The sequence below is a fragment of the Oncorhynchus nerka genome, linkage group LG15 (assembly GCF_034236695.1).
Source record: "Oncorhynchus nerka isolate Pitt River linkage group LG15, Oner_Uvic_2.0, whole genome shotgun sequence".
NCBI lineage: Eukaryota > Metazoa > Chordata > Actinopteri > Salmoniformes > Salmonidae > Oncorhynchus > Oncorhynchus nerka.
Window position 1 is genome coordinate 6,190,262 of NC_088410.1, and position 12,894 is coordinate 6,203,155.

Genomic DNA, 12,894 nt, shown 5'->3' on the forward strand with positions numbered 1-12,894 from the left:
CAGGAGGTTTGTCATTATTGATCGATAACAATTTTTCCACCTCTCCCACACTAACTTTACAAAATTCGATACTTGCACTGCTTTTCTTTCATGATGTTTTTTTACATCATTCTTTATATCATTGATATTGGATTCCTAATAAAGTTTATTATTTTTGTTGAGTTTGGTCACATCATTTCTCAATTTGCCGTACATAAGCCAGCCAGATGTGCAGCCAGACTTATTCACTACTCCTTTTGCCCCATCTCTTTCAAACATACAGTTTTTAAATTCCTCATCAATCCATGGAGCCTTAACATATCTAACAGTCCGTTTCTTAACAGGTACATGTTTATCAATAATTGGAAGAAGCAATTTCATCTGGTAAAAGCAGGTCAACACATTATCAGTCAACAATATAAGACAATGGGAGCACTGTGTATGTTCTCTGATGAATTATAGGTCAATGAGATGTGAAATATCAATATACATGCTAAGAGAAGTAATTTCTCTCCCTGTGTGGATTCTCTAATGATGTTTAAGTGATTGTTATGAGAAATTTGTTTTCCAAAAGCATGAGCTTTTGTAAGCCTTCTCCTCTGTGTCTCGTGTTCTTTCAGGCTTCCTAAATGGGCAAAGCTTTGCACCCTGGGAGGAGTGGTAATGCATCCCCCCTGTGTGTATTCTCTCATGTCTTTTAAGATTCCCTGACCAGCCGAAAAACTTTCCACACTGAGAGCAGTGGTAAGGCTTCTCCCCCGTGTGTATTCTCTCATGTTGTTTCAGGCCCCCTAACTTGTTAAAACACTTTCCACACTGGGAGCAGTGGTAAGGCTTCTCCCCTGTGTGTATTCTCTCGTGTCGTTTCAGCTCCCCTGACCGGTTGAAACACTTGCCACACTGGGAGCAGTGGTAAGGCTTCTCTCCTGTGTGTATTAGCTCATGAGCTTTCAGGTGTCCTGACAGACTGAAACACCTTCCACACTGGGAGCAGTGGTAAGGCTTCTCCCCCGTGTGTATTCTCTCATGTTGTTTCAGGCCCCCTAACTTGTTAAAACACTTTCCACACTGGGAGCAGTGGTAAGGCTTCTCTCCTGTGTGTATTCTTTCGTGTTTTTTCAGATCAACTGACCGTTTGAAACACTTTACACACTGGGAGCAGTGGTAAGGCTTCTCCCCTGTGTGTATTAGCTCATGAGTTTTTAGGTGTCCTGACTGGTTGAAACACTTTCCACACTGGGAGCAGCGATAAGGCTTCTCCCCTGTGTGTATTCTCTTGTGTTGTTTCAGATCCCCTGACAGGTTGAAACACTTGCCACACTGAGAGCAGTGGTAAGGCTTCTCCCCTGTGTGTATTCTCTTGTGTTGTTTCAGATTCCCTGACCAGGTGAAAAACTTTCCACATTGGGAGCAGTGGTAAGGCTTCTGCCCTGTGTGTATTCTCTCATGTTGTTTCAGGTCCCCTGACTGGTTAAAACACTTGCCACACTGCGAGCAATGATAAGGCTTCTCCCCTGTGTGTATTCTTTCGTGTTTTTTCAGACCCCCTGACCGGCTGAAACACTTTCCACACTGCGAGCAGTGGTAAGGCTTCTCCCCAGTGTGTATTCTCTCATGCTGTTTCAGGGCCCCTAACCAGTTACAACCCTTTCCACAGTAGGAGCACTGGTGTCTTCTTGCTGGTTTGGACGTCCCTGGCTCTGGTTCCTCTGAGTCTGGTCTTTCTCCTGCCAAAGACAGTGTGTTTTTTAAAATAGAGACCCGAATGAAACTTCCACATGATAAAACGGCCTTGCTACGAGAGTAAATCCTAATCAGATCCCTCAATAACCTAAGGCCAGTTTTAACAATCTTAGTGTGATTTTAAAACGAATGTAGAGTTTCCTGGTAATTACTGATAATGTTTACACTACTTATTTATTCATTCTGAATATGAATATACACTGCTCAAAAAAATAACGGGAACACTAAAATAACACATCCTAGATCTGAATGATCTTTACATAGTTGAATGTGCTGACAACAAAATCACTCAAATATCAATGGAAATCAAATTTATCAACCCATGGAGGTCTGGATTTGGAGTCACACTCCAAATTAAAGTGGAAAACCACAATACAGGCTGATCCAACTTTGATGTAATGTCCTTAAAACAAGTCACAATGAGGCTCAGTAGTGTGTGTGGCCTCCACGTGCCTGTATGACCTCCCTACAATGCCTGGGCATGCTCCTGATGAGGTGGAGGATGGTCTCCTGGGGAATCTCCTCCCAGACCTGGACTAAAGCATCCGCCAACTCCTGGACAGTCTGTGGTGCAACGTGGCGTTGGTGGATGGAGCGAGACATGATGTCCCAGATGTGCTCAATTGGATTCAGGTCTGGGGAACGGGCGGGCCATCCATAGCATCAATGCCTTCCTCTTGCAGGAACTGCTGACACACTCCAGCCACATGAGGTCTAGCATTGTCTTGCATTAAGAGGAACCCAGGGCCAACCGCAACAGCATATGGTCTCACAAGGGGTCTGAGGATCTCATCTCGGTACCTAATGGCAGTCAGGCTACCTCTCGCGAGCACATGGAGGGCTGTACGGCCCCCCCAAAGAAATGCCACCCCACACCATGACTGACCCACCGCTGCCGGTCATGCAGGCAGCAGAACATTCTCCACGGCGTCTCCAGACTCTGTCACATGTGCTCAGTGTGAACCTGCTTTCATCTTTGAAGAGCACAGGGGGCCAGTGGCGAATTTGCCAATCTTGGCAAATGCCAAACGTCCTGCATGGTGTTGGGCTGCAAGCACAACCCCCACCTGTGGACGTCGGGCCCTCATACCACCCTCATGGAGTCTGTTTCTGACCGTTTGAGCAGACACACGGACATTTGTGGCCTGCTGGAGGTCATTTTGCAGGGCTCTGGCAGTGCTCCTCCTGCTCCTCCTTGCACAAAGGCGGAGGTAGGGGTCCTGTTGCTGGGTTGTTGCCCTCCTACGGCCTCCTCCACGTCTCCTGGTAGCGCCTCCATGCTCTGGACACTACGCTGACAGACACAGCAAACCTTCTTGCCACAGCTCGCATTGATGTGTCATCCTGGATGAGCTGCACTACCTGAGCCACTTGTGTGGGTTGTAGACTCCGTCTCATGCTACCACTAGAGTGAAAGCACCACCAGCAATCAAAAGTGACCAAAAAATCAACCAGGAAGCATAGGAACTGAGAAGTGGTCTGTGGTCCCCACCTACAGAACCACTCCTTTATTGGGGGTGTCTTGCTAATTGCCTATAATTTCCACCTGTTGTCTATTCCATTTGCACAACAGCATGTGAAATTTATTGTCAATCAGTGTTGCTTCCTAAGTGGACAGTTTGATTTCACAGAAGTGTGATTGACTTGGAGTTACATTGTGTTGTTTCAGTGTTCCCTCTATTGTTTTGAGCAGTGTATATAACTTTCCTAGATGTATGATACAGAATGCGACCGACAGTCGTGGCCAATAGTTTTGAGATTGAAAAATATTACTTTCCACAAAGTTTGCTGCTTCAGTGTCTTTAGATATTTTAGTCAGATGTTACTATGGAATGATGAAGTATAATTACAAGCATTTCATAAGTGTCAAAGGCTGTTATTTACAATGACATGAAGTTGATGCAGAGTCAATATTTGCAGTGTTGACCCTTCTTTTTCAAGACCTCTGCAATCCACCCTGGCATGCTGTCAATTAACTTCTGGGCCACATCCTGACTGATGGCAGCCCATTCTTGCATAATCAATGCTTGGAGTTTGTCAGAATTTGTGTGTTTTTGTTTGTCCACCCGCCTCTTGATGATTGACCACAAGTTCTTAAGGTCTGGGAGTTTCCAAAATACTGATGTTTTGTTACCCGAGCCACCTAGTTATCACTTTTGCCTTATGGCAAGGTGCTCCATCATGCTGGAAAAGGCATTGTTCGTCACCGAACTGTTCCTGGATGGTTGGGAGAAGTTGCTCTCGGAGGATGTGTTGGTACCATTCTTTATTCATGGCTGTGTTCTTAGGCAACATTGTCAGTGAGCCGACACCCTTGGCTGAGAAGCAACCCCAAACATGAACGGTCTCAGGATGCTTTACTGTTGGCATGACACAGGACTGATGGTTGTCTTCTCCGGACAAGCTTTTTTCCGGATGCCCTAAACATTCGGAAAGGGGATTCATCAGAGAAAATGACTTTACCCCAGTCCTCAGCAGTCCAATCCCTGTAACTTTTACAGAATATCAGTCTGTCCCTGATGTTTTTCCTGGAGAGAAGTGGCTTCTTTGCAGATGCACTCACACTTGCCTGCTGCAATTCCTGAGCAAGCTCTGTACTGGTGGTGCCCCGATCCCGCAGCTGAATCAACTTTAGGAGACGGTCCTGGCACTTGCTGGACTTTCTTGGGTGCCCTGAAGCCTTCTTCACAACAATTGAACCGCTCTCCTTGAAGTTCTTGATGATCCGATAAATGGTTGATTTAGGTGCAATCTTACTGGCAGCTATATCCTTGCCTGTGAAGACCTTTTTGTGCAAAGCATTGATGACGGAACGTGTTTCCTTGCAGGTAACCGTGGGCGACATATGAAAAACAATGATTCCAAGTACCACCCTCCTTTTGAAGCTTACAGTTTTTTTTGGGGGGGGGGATTCAGTTAATTTGCATGGCAAAGAGGGACTTTGCAATTCATCTGATCACTCTTCATACCATTCTGGAGTATATGCAAATTGTCATCATACAAACTGAGGCAGCAGACTTTGTGAAAATTAACATTTGTGTCATTCTCAAAACTTTTGGCCACGACTGTACACACTTCCTTAAACATAAAATAAGTAAATAAGTCATTTTAAGAGTGTAAGTCCAAAACTTGTTTTTACGTCTAAAACACAAAGCACATCAGTAAAATCTCCCCGTTGTTGAAAGGGTTCGACACCTGCTGTTTAAATGGCCCAATTTCTTATTTAGACGTTCACAGATTTTCAACATTTTGACTATCGCTGATGTCATATTTTGGGTAAAGTAAAAAATAAGGTGAAATATCTGGAAAGATGTTCCTAAAACTGATAGTAACTACAATAAACAAAATATAAACGCAACATGTAAAGTGTTGGATGTTTCATGAGCTGAAAAAAAAAGGATTGTAGAATTTTTTACATCCCTGTTAGTTAACATTTATTCTTTGCCAAGATAATCCATCCACCTGACAGGTGTGGCATATCAAGAAGCTGATTGAACAGCTTGATTATTACACAGGTGCACCTTGTGCTGGGAAAAATAAAAGGCCACTAAAATGTGCAGTTTTGTCACAACGCCACAAATGTCTCAGAGGGAGCGTGCAATTGGCATGCTGACTGCAGGAATGTCCATTTTTATATATATATTTTTTTACATTGGAGACAGACACAAAGCACATCAGTAACAAGACAAAGTCCTGAAAAAGATCCGTACATTTTTTTGCTGAGTTTATTTTGTATATGTTGAAAAGTTTTTTTTCTTCTCAAACATAAATAAACAACTCCAGGTGAAAGACAAAGGCCATAGCTGTAAATAAAATAACAAATTAACTGGCAAAATAGCAGAGTGAGGCCCGTATCCAGCAACGTCACGAGTCATGTTTTTGCAGCCGTTTCAGGACAGCACTACAGGGAGAGAGAGGGAGAGCAGCTGTTTCAGTACAGCACTACAGGGAGAGAGAATCCACGGGACTAGTTTCAATGTTTGGAATCACCTAAGAGTTTCTGGATTTTGGGTAAACTTCTCCTTTAAAGCATCAGACTCCATAGTAATTCATCACAAGTCCATGCTAGGTAAAGCTCCGCCTTATCTCAGTTCACTGGTCACGATGGCAACACCCATCCGTAGCACGCGCTCCAGCAGGTGTATCTCACTGATCATCCCTAAAGCCAACACCTCATTTGGCCGCCTTTCGTTCCAGTACTCTGCTGCCTGTGACTGGAACGAACTGCAAAAATCGCGGAAGTTTGAGACTTTTATCTCCCTCACCAACTTCAAACATCAGCTATCCGAGCAGCTAACCGATCGCTGCAGCTGTACATAGTCTATTCGTAAATAGCCCACCCATTTTCACCTACCTCATTCCCATACTGTTTTTATACTATTTTATTTTTTATTTATTTACTTTTCTGCTCTTTTGCACACCAATATCTCTACCTGTACATGACCATCTGATCATTTATCACTCCAGTGTTAATCTGCAAAATTGTATTATTCGCCTACCTCCTCATGCCTTTTGCACACATTGTATATAGACTGCCCATTTTTTTCTACTGTGTTATTGACTTGTTAATGGTTTACTCCATGTGTAACTCTGTGTTGTCTGTTCACACTGCTATGCTTTATCTTGGCCAGGTCGCAGTTGCAAATGAGAACTTGTTCTCAACTAGCCTACCTGGTTAAATAAAGGTGAAAAAAAAAAAAAGATGCTACAGTCCTCCTTTAAGACGCCATAATGTTTCATCATTAGATGCTACAGTCCTCCTTTAAGACTCCATAATGTTTCATCATTAGATGCTACAGTCCTCCTTTAAGACTCCATAATGTTTCATCATTAGATGCTACAGTCCTCCTTTAAGACTCCATAATGTTTCATCATTAGATGCTACAGTCCTCCTTTAAGACTCAATGTTTCATCATTAGATGCTTCCTCCTTTAAGACTCCATAGTGTTTCATCATTAGATGCTACAATCCTCCTTTAAGACTCCATGTTTAGAATGTGTTTGAAAGCGCTACTCTATCTATTCTACTCTCATCCTTTCAGTTTTAATAATATTTAATAATAATAATGTTATAACAGGTAATAACTAACTTTAATAACTAGGGTCAATTCCTGCCTGGCGCCCCAACAACATATTTCTTTACCCCCCTCTAACAATAAGCTACAGAATTAGCATAGTAGGCCATGTAATTTAAGGTAATCTGAAATATTTAGGACTAATTTATTCCTTGCCACCCATTCTGAAACTCACTGCAGCTCTTTGGAAGTGTTGCTGTCATTTCAGTTTCCGTGGTATCTGACGTGTACAGTGTTGAGTCATCTGCATACAGACACACTGGCTTTACTCAAATGTCATTGGCATGTCGTTGGTAAAGATTGAAACAAGCAGGTGCCAAACAGCTGCCCTGGGGAATTCCTGATTCTACCTTGATTGTGTTGTACAGGCTTCCATTAAAGAACACTCTCTGTGTTCTGTTAGACAGGTGGCTCTGGGGCGGCAGGTAACCTAGTGGTTTGAGCGTTAGGCCAGTAACCGAAATGTTGCTGGATTGAATCCCTGAGCTGACAAGGTAAAACTCTGTCCTTCTGCCCCTGAACAAGGCAGTTGGCCTCGGAACAGTAGGTTGTCATTGAAAATAATAAATTGTTCTTAACTGACTAGCCTAGTCCAAAAATGTAATTGAAGATGCTCCAAAGATTTTTACTATCATTCTTCATGTCATTTATTTTTGTTTCATAGTGTAGTTTCTTCTTCTTTTTATTCAGTTTAGTCACATGATTTCTCAATTTGCAATACGTTTGCCAACCAGTTATACAGCCAGACCTATTTGCCATCTCTTTTGCCTCCTTCTTCATCATACCATTTTGTAATTCCTCATCAATCCACGTGGATTTAACTGTTTTTACAGTCATTTTCTTAATGGGCGCATGCTTATTAGTAACTGGGATAAGCATTTTCAAATGTGTCAAGGGCAGCGTCTGGTTGCTCATCATTACACACCACAGACCAACAAATATTATTTACATCAACAACATAGGAATCACTACAAAAAAATGTATGACCTCTTATACACAATATTAGTCCCAGCCGTTGGAACTGTGGTTTTCCTAGACATGGCTCCTATATTGTGATCACTACATCTGATGGATCTGGATACTGCTTTAAACCCCATTTCTGCAGCATTAGTAAAGATATGATCAAAACATGTTGATGATTTCATTCCTCTACTGTTTGTAACTACCCTGGTAGGTTGATTGATAACCTGAACCAGGTTGCCAGCACTGGTTGATCACAGCTTTCCTCCAGTATTAGTTAATTAATTAACAGTGTCTAGAGTTTAGTTTGCCTGTTCAACAGTCTTGTAAAGATAGGGGGGTTGACTGGGACAGGCAATGTAATATCCATAATGTTTTAAGGAAAAGTTTTTTTTTTAAACAAGCACCTTTACATTGGATCATCTTGAAACTCTCTCTAAAGCTACCTTTCATCAAGGTTTTATATGGTCTATTGTTCTCTCTAAAGCTACCTTTCATCAAGGTTTTATATGGTCTATTGTTCTCTCTAAAGCTACCTTTCATCAAGGTTTTATATGGTCTATTGTTTTCTCTCTAAAGCTACCTTTCATCAAGGTTTTATATGGTCTATTGTTTTCTCTAAAGCTACTTTTCATCAAGGTTTTATATGTTCTCTCTAAAGTCTTTCATCAAGTTTTATTTCTATTGTTTCTCTTTTCATTGGCAGAATCCTTTTTCAGTGTTATGATAGTCATAACATCCATATCCACCAGTCTATCTTCCTGTCAACTAACAGAACTCTGCTGGTTGTCCTGGTAACAGATACCTGTGGGCAGATCTATTGTATTTGTTCAAACTAAACTACAGCACTTACTTTGTGTCAAATCTGATCCTTTCATCTCTTCTCCTCTTCTCACAGTTCCACTCAGCCCCATTGTTTTCCTGCAGTCCACCAGCAGCACAGACAACCTCTTCATACCCAGCAGTAACGTGCTACCAGGAGAGGCACGACACATGGACTCCGGGTGGGTGGAAGGGCTAGCGTTGTCCTGGTAACCATAAAGAGGGGACACAGACGCACATCATTATGGATGCTGATGTCACTGTTGTCATGAAGTGCTCTACAGAAACCCAGCCCAAGCCGATAAAGCAAGCTGTATGCTAGACCAGACCAAGCTGTACCATCTGGTGTTCTGATCTGGAGAGACTCTTCTCTTCCTCGTCAGCATCAGGATGTTGTCGAGGCTCCCCAGAGGATCCACCATAGTCATGTCTCTCTCCTGTGTGAATGAGAACATCAAACAGATGGTAAACTTACGACCATCTATTGCAATCACAGAGTCTTACAAGAGGCATGAATATGTCTAAAAAGGGCCTAAAATGGCCACTTTCATCTTGATTTCCTAAAACAAAATTTGTGATGCAAATGTAAAGGGTTGTTCCACAAAATGGGTGCCTTTTTTATATTTTAAGTAGAACATATGCACCAATATTGCATTTTAAAAGCCTGATATACTAGATGAGAACTTTAATGTCGACCACATGGAGAATTCAATACATCTAATTGAAAAGTCCCAAAAATATATACCAGATCGACCCTTTAACAATTTATACAGTACTGAACAACATATTCAAGTGTAGAACTTCAGTAGAATGCCCCTTAAAAACCCCACATTAGTTCAACAACGGCATAGTCCCTGTTTTTAAGACAGTACTCACTGGTGTTAATCGGATCTTCTGTCTCCTCCTTTTTCACTCTCAAAACGTCTTCCTCCTTCACGTTTATTAAGACAGCATCATCTTCCTCTCTAAAAGGTTCTTTCTCTTCTTTCACTATAACAGCCTCCTCTTCCTCCTTTTTCATTCTGAAATATTCTTTCTCCGTAAAGCAGACCTCCTCTTCATTAGCAAGAGAGGAGTAGTTCAGTGAGCTCATGGTCAGGGATGTTAGCTAGCTAGCTAGCATTAGCGACTAGCCTAGTGCTAACCTCAGTATCAATCTTTAACACGTTTGCAAATTGAACAAGCACATTAGGTTAAAGTTCACCAGTAGATACGTCAACCGAAATTTGTCTAAAACACTGAGATTAGCTAATGTACAATAACATCGTCGAAAGAATCAATCTTTCAGTTTTATGTTGTCTAGCAAGCTACCGAGGTGGTTGAAAGAGTTGGCGCCTGTTCCTGAAGAACCGTCCCGTCCAGTCTATTACACGTCACGCAAGAAGCATCACCTGAAAGACGGCTGGCTGGAGTGGGTAACGCAGTTTGGAAACAATAGGTACTACAATTTTTGTGTTGGAAAGAACGTCATAATAATTTAACAATAAACAGATATATTTTCTCTTACGTCTTACAAATAATACTTTCCTGTACACAGACGTAGAAGCTTAAAATGAATCCCTAGACTCACCTGTGTCCCCGCACATTGACTCTGTTCCGGTACCTCCTGTATATACCCTCCACATTGACTCTGTTCCGGTACCTCCTGTATATAGCCTCCACATTGACTCTGTTCCGGTACCTCCTGTATATAGCCTCCACATTGACTCTGTTCCGGTACTTCCTGTATACAGCCTCCACATTGACGCTGTACCGGTACCTCCTGTATATACCCTCCACATTGACTCTGTTCCGGTACCTCCTGTATACAGCCTCCACATTGATGCTGTACCGGTACCTCCTGTATACAGCCTCCACATTGACTCTGTACCGGTACCTCCTGTATATAGCCTCCACATTGACTCTGTACCGGAACATCCTGTATATACCCTCCACATTGACTCTGTACTGGTACCCCCTGTATATACCCTCCACATTGACTCTGTACCGGTACCTCCTGTATATAGCCTCCACATTGACTCTGTACCGGTACCTCCTGTATATAGCCTCCACATTGACTCTGTACCGGAACATCCTGTATATAGTCTCCACATTGACTCTGTACTGGTACCCCCTGTATATACCCTCCACATTGACTCTGTAATGGTACCTCCTGTATTAGCCTCCACATTGACTCTTTACTGGTACCTCCTGTATATAGCCTCCACATGGACTCTGTAATGGTACCTCCTGTATGTAGCCTCCACATTGACGCTGTACCGGTACCTCCTGTATTTAGCCTCCACATTGAATCTGTAATGGGTACCTCCTGTATATAGCCTCCACATGGACTCTGTAATGGTACCTCCTGTATGTAGCCTCCACATTGACGCTGTACCGGTACCTCCTGTATATAGCCTCCACATTGTCTCTGTACCGGTACATCCTGTATATAGCCTCCACATTGTCTCTGTACCGGTACATCCTGTATATAGCCTCCACATTGACTCTGTACTGGTACCTCCTGTATATACCCTCCACATTGACTCTGTACTGGTACCTCCTTTATATAGTCTCCACATTGACTCTGTAATGGTACCTCCTGTATGTAGCCTCCACATTGACGCTGTACCGGTACCTCCTGTATATAGCCTCCACATTGACTCTGTACTGGTAATACCTGTATACAGCCTCCACATTGACACTTTACCGGTACCTCCTGTATATGGCCTCCACATTGACTCTGTACCGGTACCTCCTGTATATAGCCTCCACATTGACTGTGTACTGGTAATACCTGTATACAGCCTCCACATTGACGCTTTACCGGTACCTCCTGTATTTAGCCTCCACATTGACTCTGTACCGGTAATACCTGTATACAGCCTCCACATTGACTGTGTACTGGTAATACCTGTATACAGCCTCCACATTGACTGTGTACTGGTAATACCTGTATACAGCCTCCACATTGACGCTTTACCGGTACCTCCTGTATATAGCCTCCACAATGACTCTGTACTGGTAATACCTGTATAAAGCCTCCACATTGACTCTGTACCGGTAATACCTGTATACAGCCTCCACATTGACTGTGTACTGGTAATACCTGTATACAGCCTCCACATTGACGCTTTACCGGTACCTCCTGTATATAGCCTCCACAATGACTCTGTACTGGTACCTCCTGTATATAGCCTCCACATTGACTCTGTACTGGTAATACCTGTATACAGCCTCACTACTGTTATTTTTCTGCTGCTCTTTAATATTAATTATTTGTATTTTATACATAACACTTATTTTTCTTAAAACTGCATTGTTGGTTAATTAAGGGCTTGTAAGTAAGTATTTCACTGTAAGCATTTCACTTGTATTTTGATTTCATTCATACATTTCTTACATTAATTTATTAATATAGAAAATATAAATATTGAAAATATAAATGTTTCGATTTTTTACATATATTGTTGAATATAATATACTTTAATGGTATATTAGTTCCATGATCTCTGCCAGTGTTAAAGTTATGGGCAATTTAATACAGAGAAATTAGCATAGTAGGACATGTAACTTAAGGTTACCTAACATAACCCGGTTCTATGATATTATAAGCCTCGTTAGGGGCGGAGTCTAGGGAGATCCAATCAAACAACATCTGTCAAGCAACAGCTAATAGCAGACGACTCCACTTCCTATATAAGGGACATAGTCGCTCCCATCTTCACATCTAAGTACATGTTTGTCTTCCATGTGTGAAAGGTAACCTGGTGAATATCATAGAACCAGGGTTCTGTTAGGTAACCTGGTGAATATCATAGAACCAGGGTTCTGTTAGGTAACCTGGTGAATATCATAGAACCAGGGTTCTGTTAGGTAACCTGGTGAATATTATAGAATCAGGGTTCTGTTAGGTAACCTGGTGAATATCATAGAACCAGGGTTCTGTTAGGTAACCTGGTGAATATCATAGAACCAGGGTACTGTTAGGTAACCTGGTGAATATCAAAGAATCAGGGTTCTGTTAGGTAACCTGGTGAATATCATAGAACCAGGGTTCTGTTAGGTAACCTGGTGAATATCATAGAATCAGGGTTCTGTTAGGTAACCTGGTGAATATCATAGAATCAGGGTTCTGTTAGGTAACCTGGTGAATATCATAGAACCAGGGTACTGTTAGGTAACCTGGTGAATATCATAGAATCAGGGTTCTGTTAGGTAACCTGGTGAATATCATAGAATCAGGGTTCTGTTAGGTAACCTGGTGAATATCATAGAATCAGGGTTCTGTTAGGTAACCTGGTGAATATCATAGAATCAGGGTTCTGTTAGGTAAC

General features: G+C 42.2%; 1 protein-coding gene across 1 annotated transcript in view; it reads right to left on the reverse strand.

Moving 5' to 3' along the window:
• The window catches only part of LOC135560314 (zinc finger protein 850-like), a 37,301-nt gene extending 27,357 nt beyond the window's left edge, over window positions 1–9,944 (reverse strand). The window contains exons 1-4 of the mRNA XM_065002171.1: window positions 9,455–9,944; window positions 8,918–9,015; window positions 8,610–8,784; window positions 571–1,706 (exon numbers count right to left, since the gene is read on the reverse strand). Coding sequence (XP_064858243.1) covers window positions 571–1,706; window positions 8,610–8,784; window positions 8,918–9,015; window positions 9,455–9,671 — 1,626 coding nt within the window. The 5' untranslated portion in view covers window positions 9,672–9,944. The remainder of the gene's footprint in view (window positions 1–570; window positions 1,707–8,609; window positions 8,785–8,917; window positions 9,016–9,454) is intronic.
• Window positions 9,945–12,894: the final 2,950 nt, after the last annotated feature.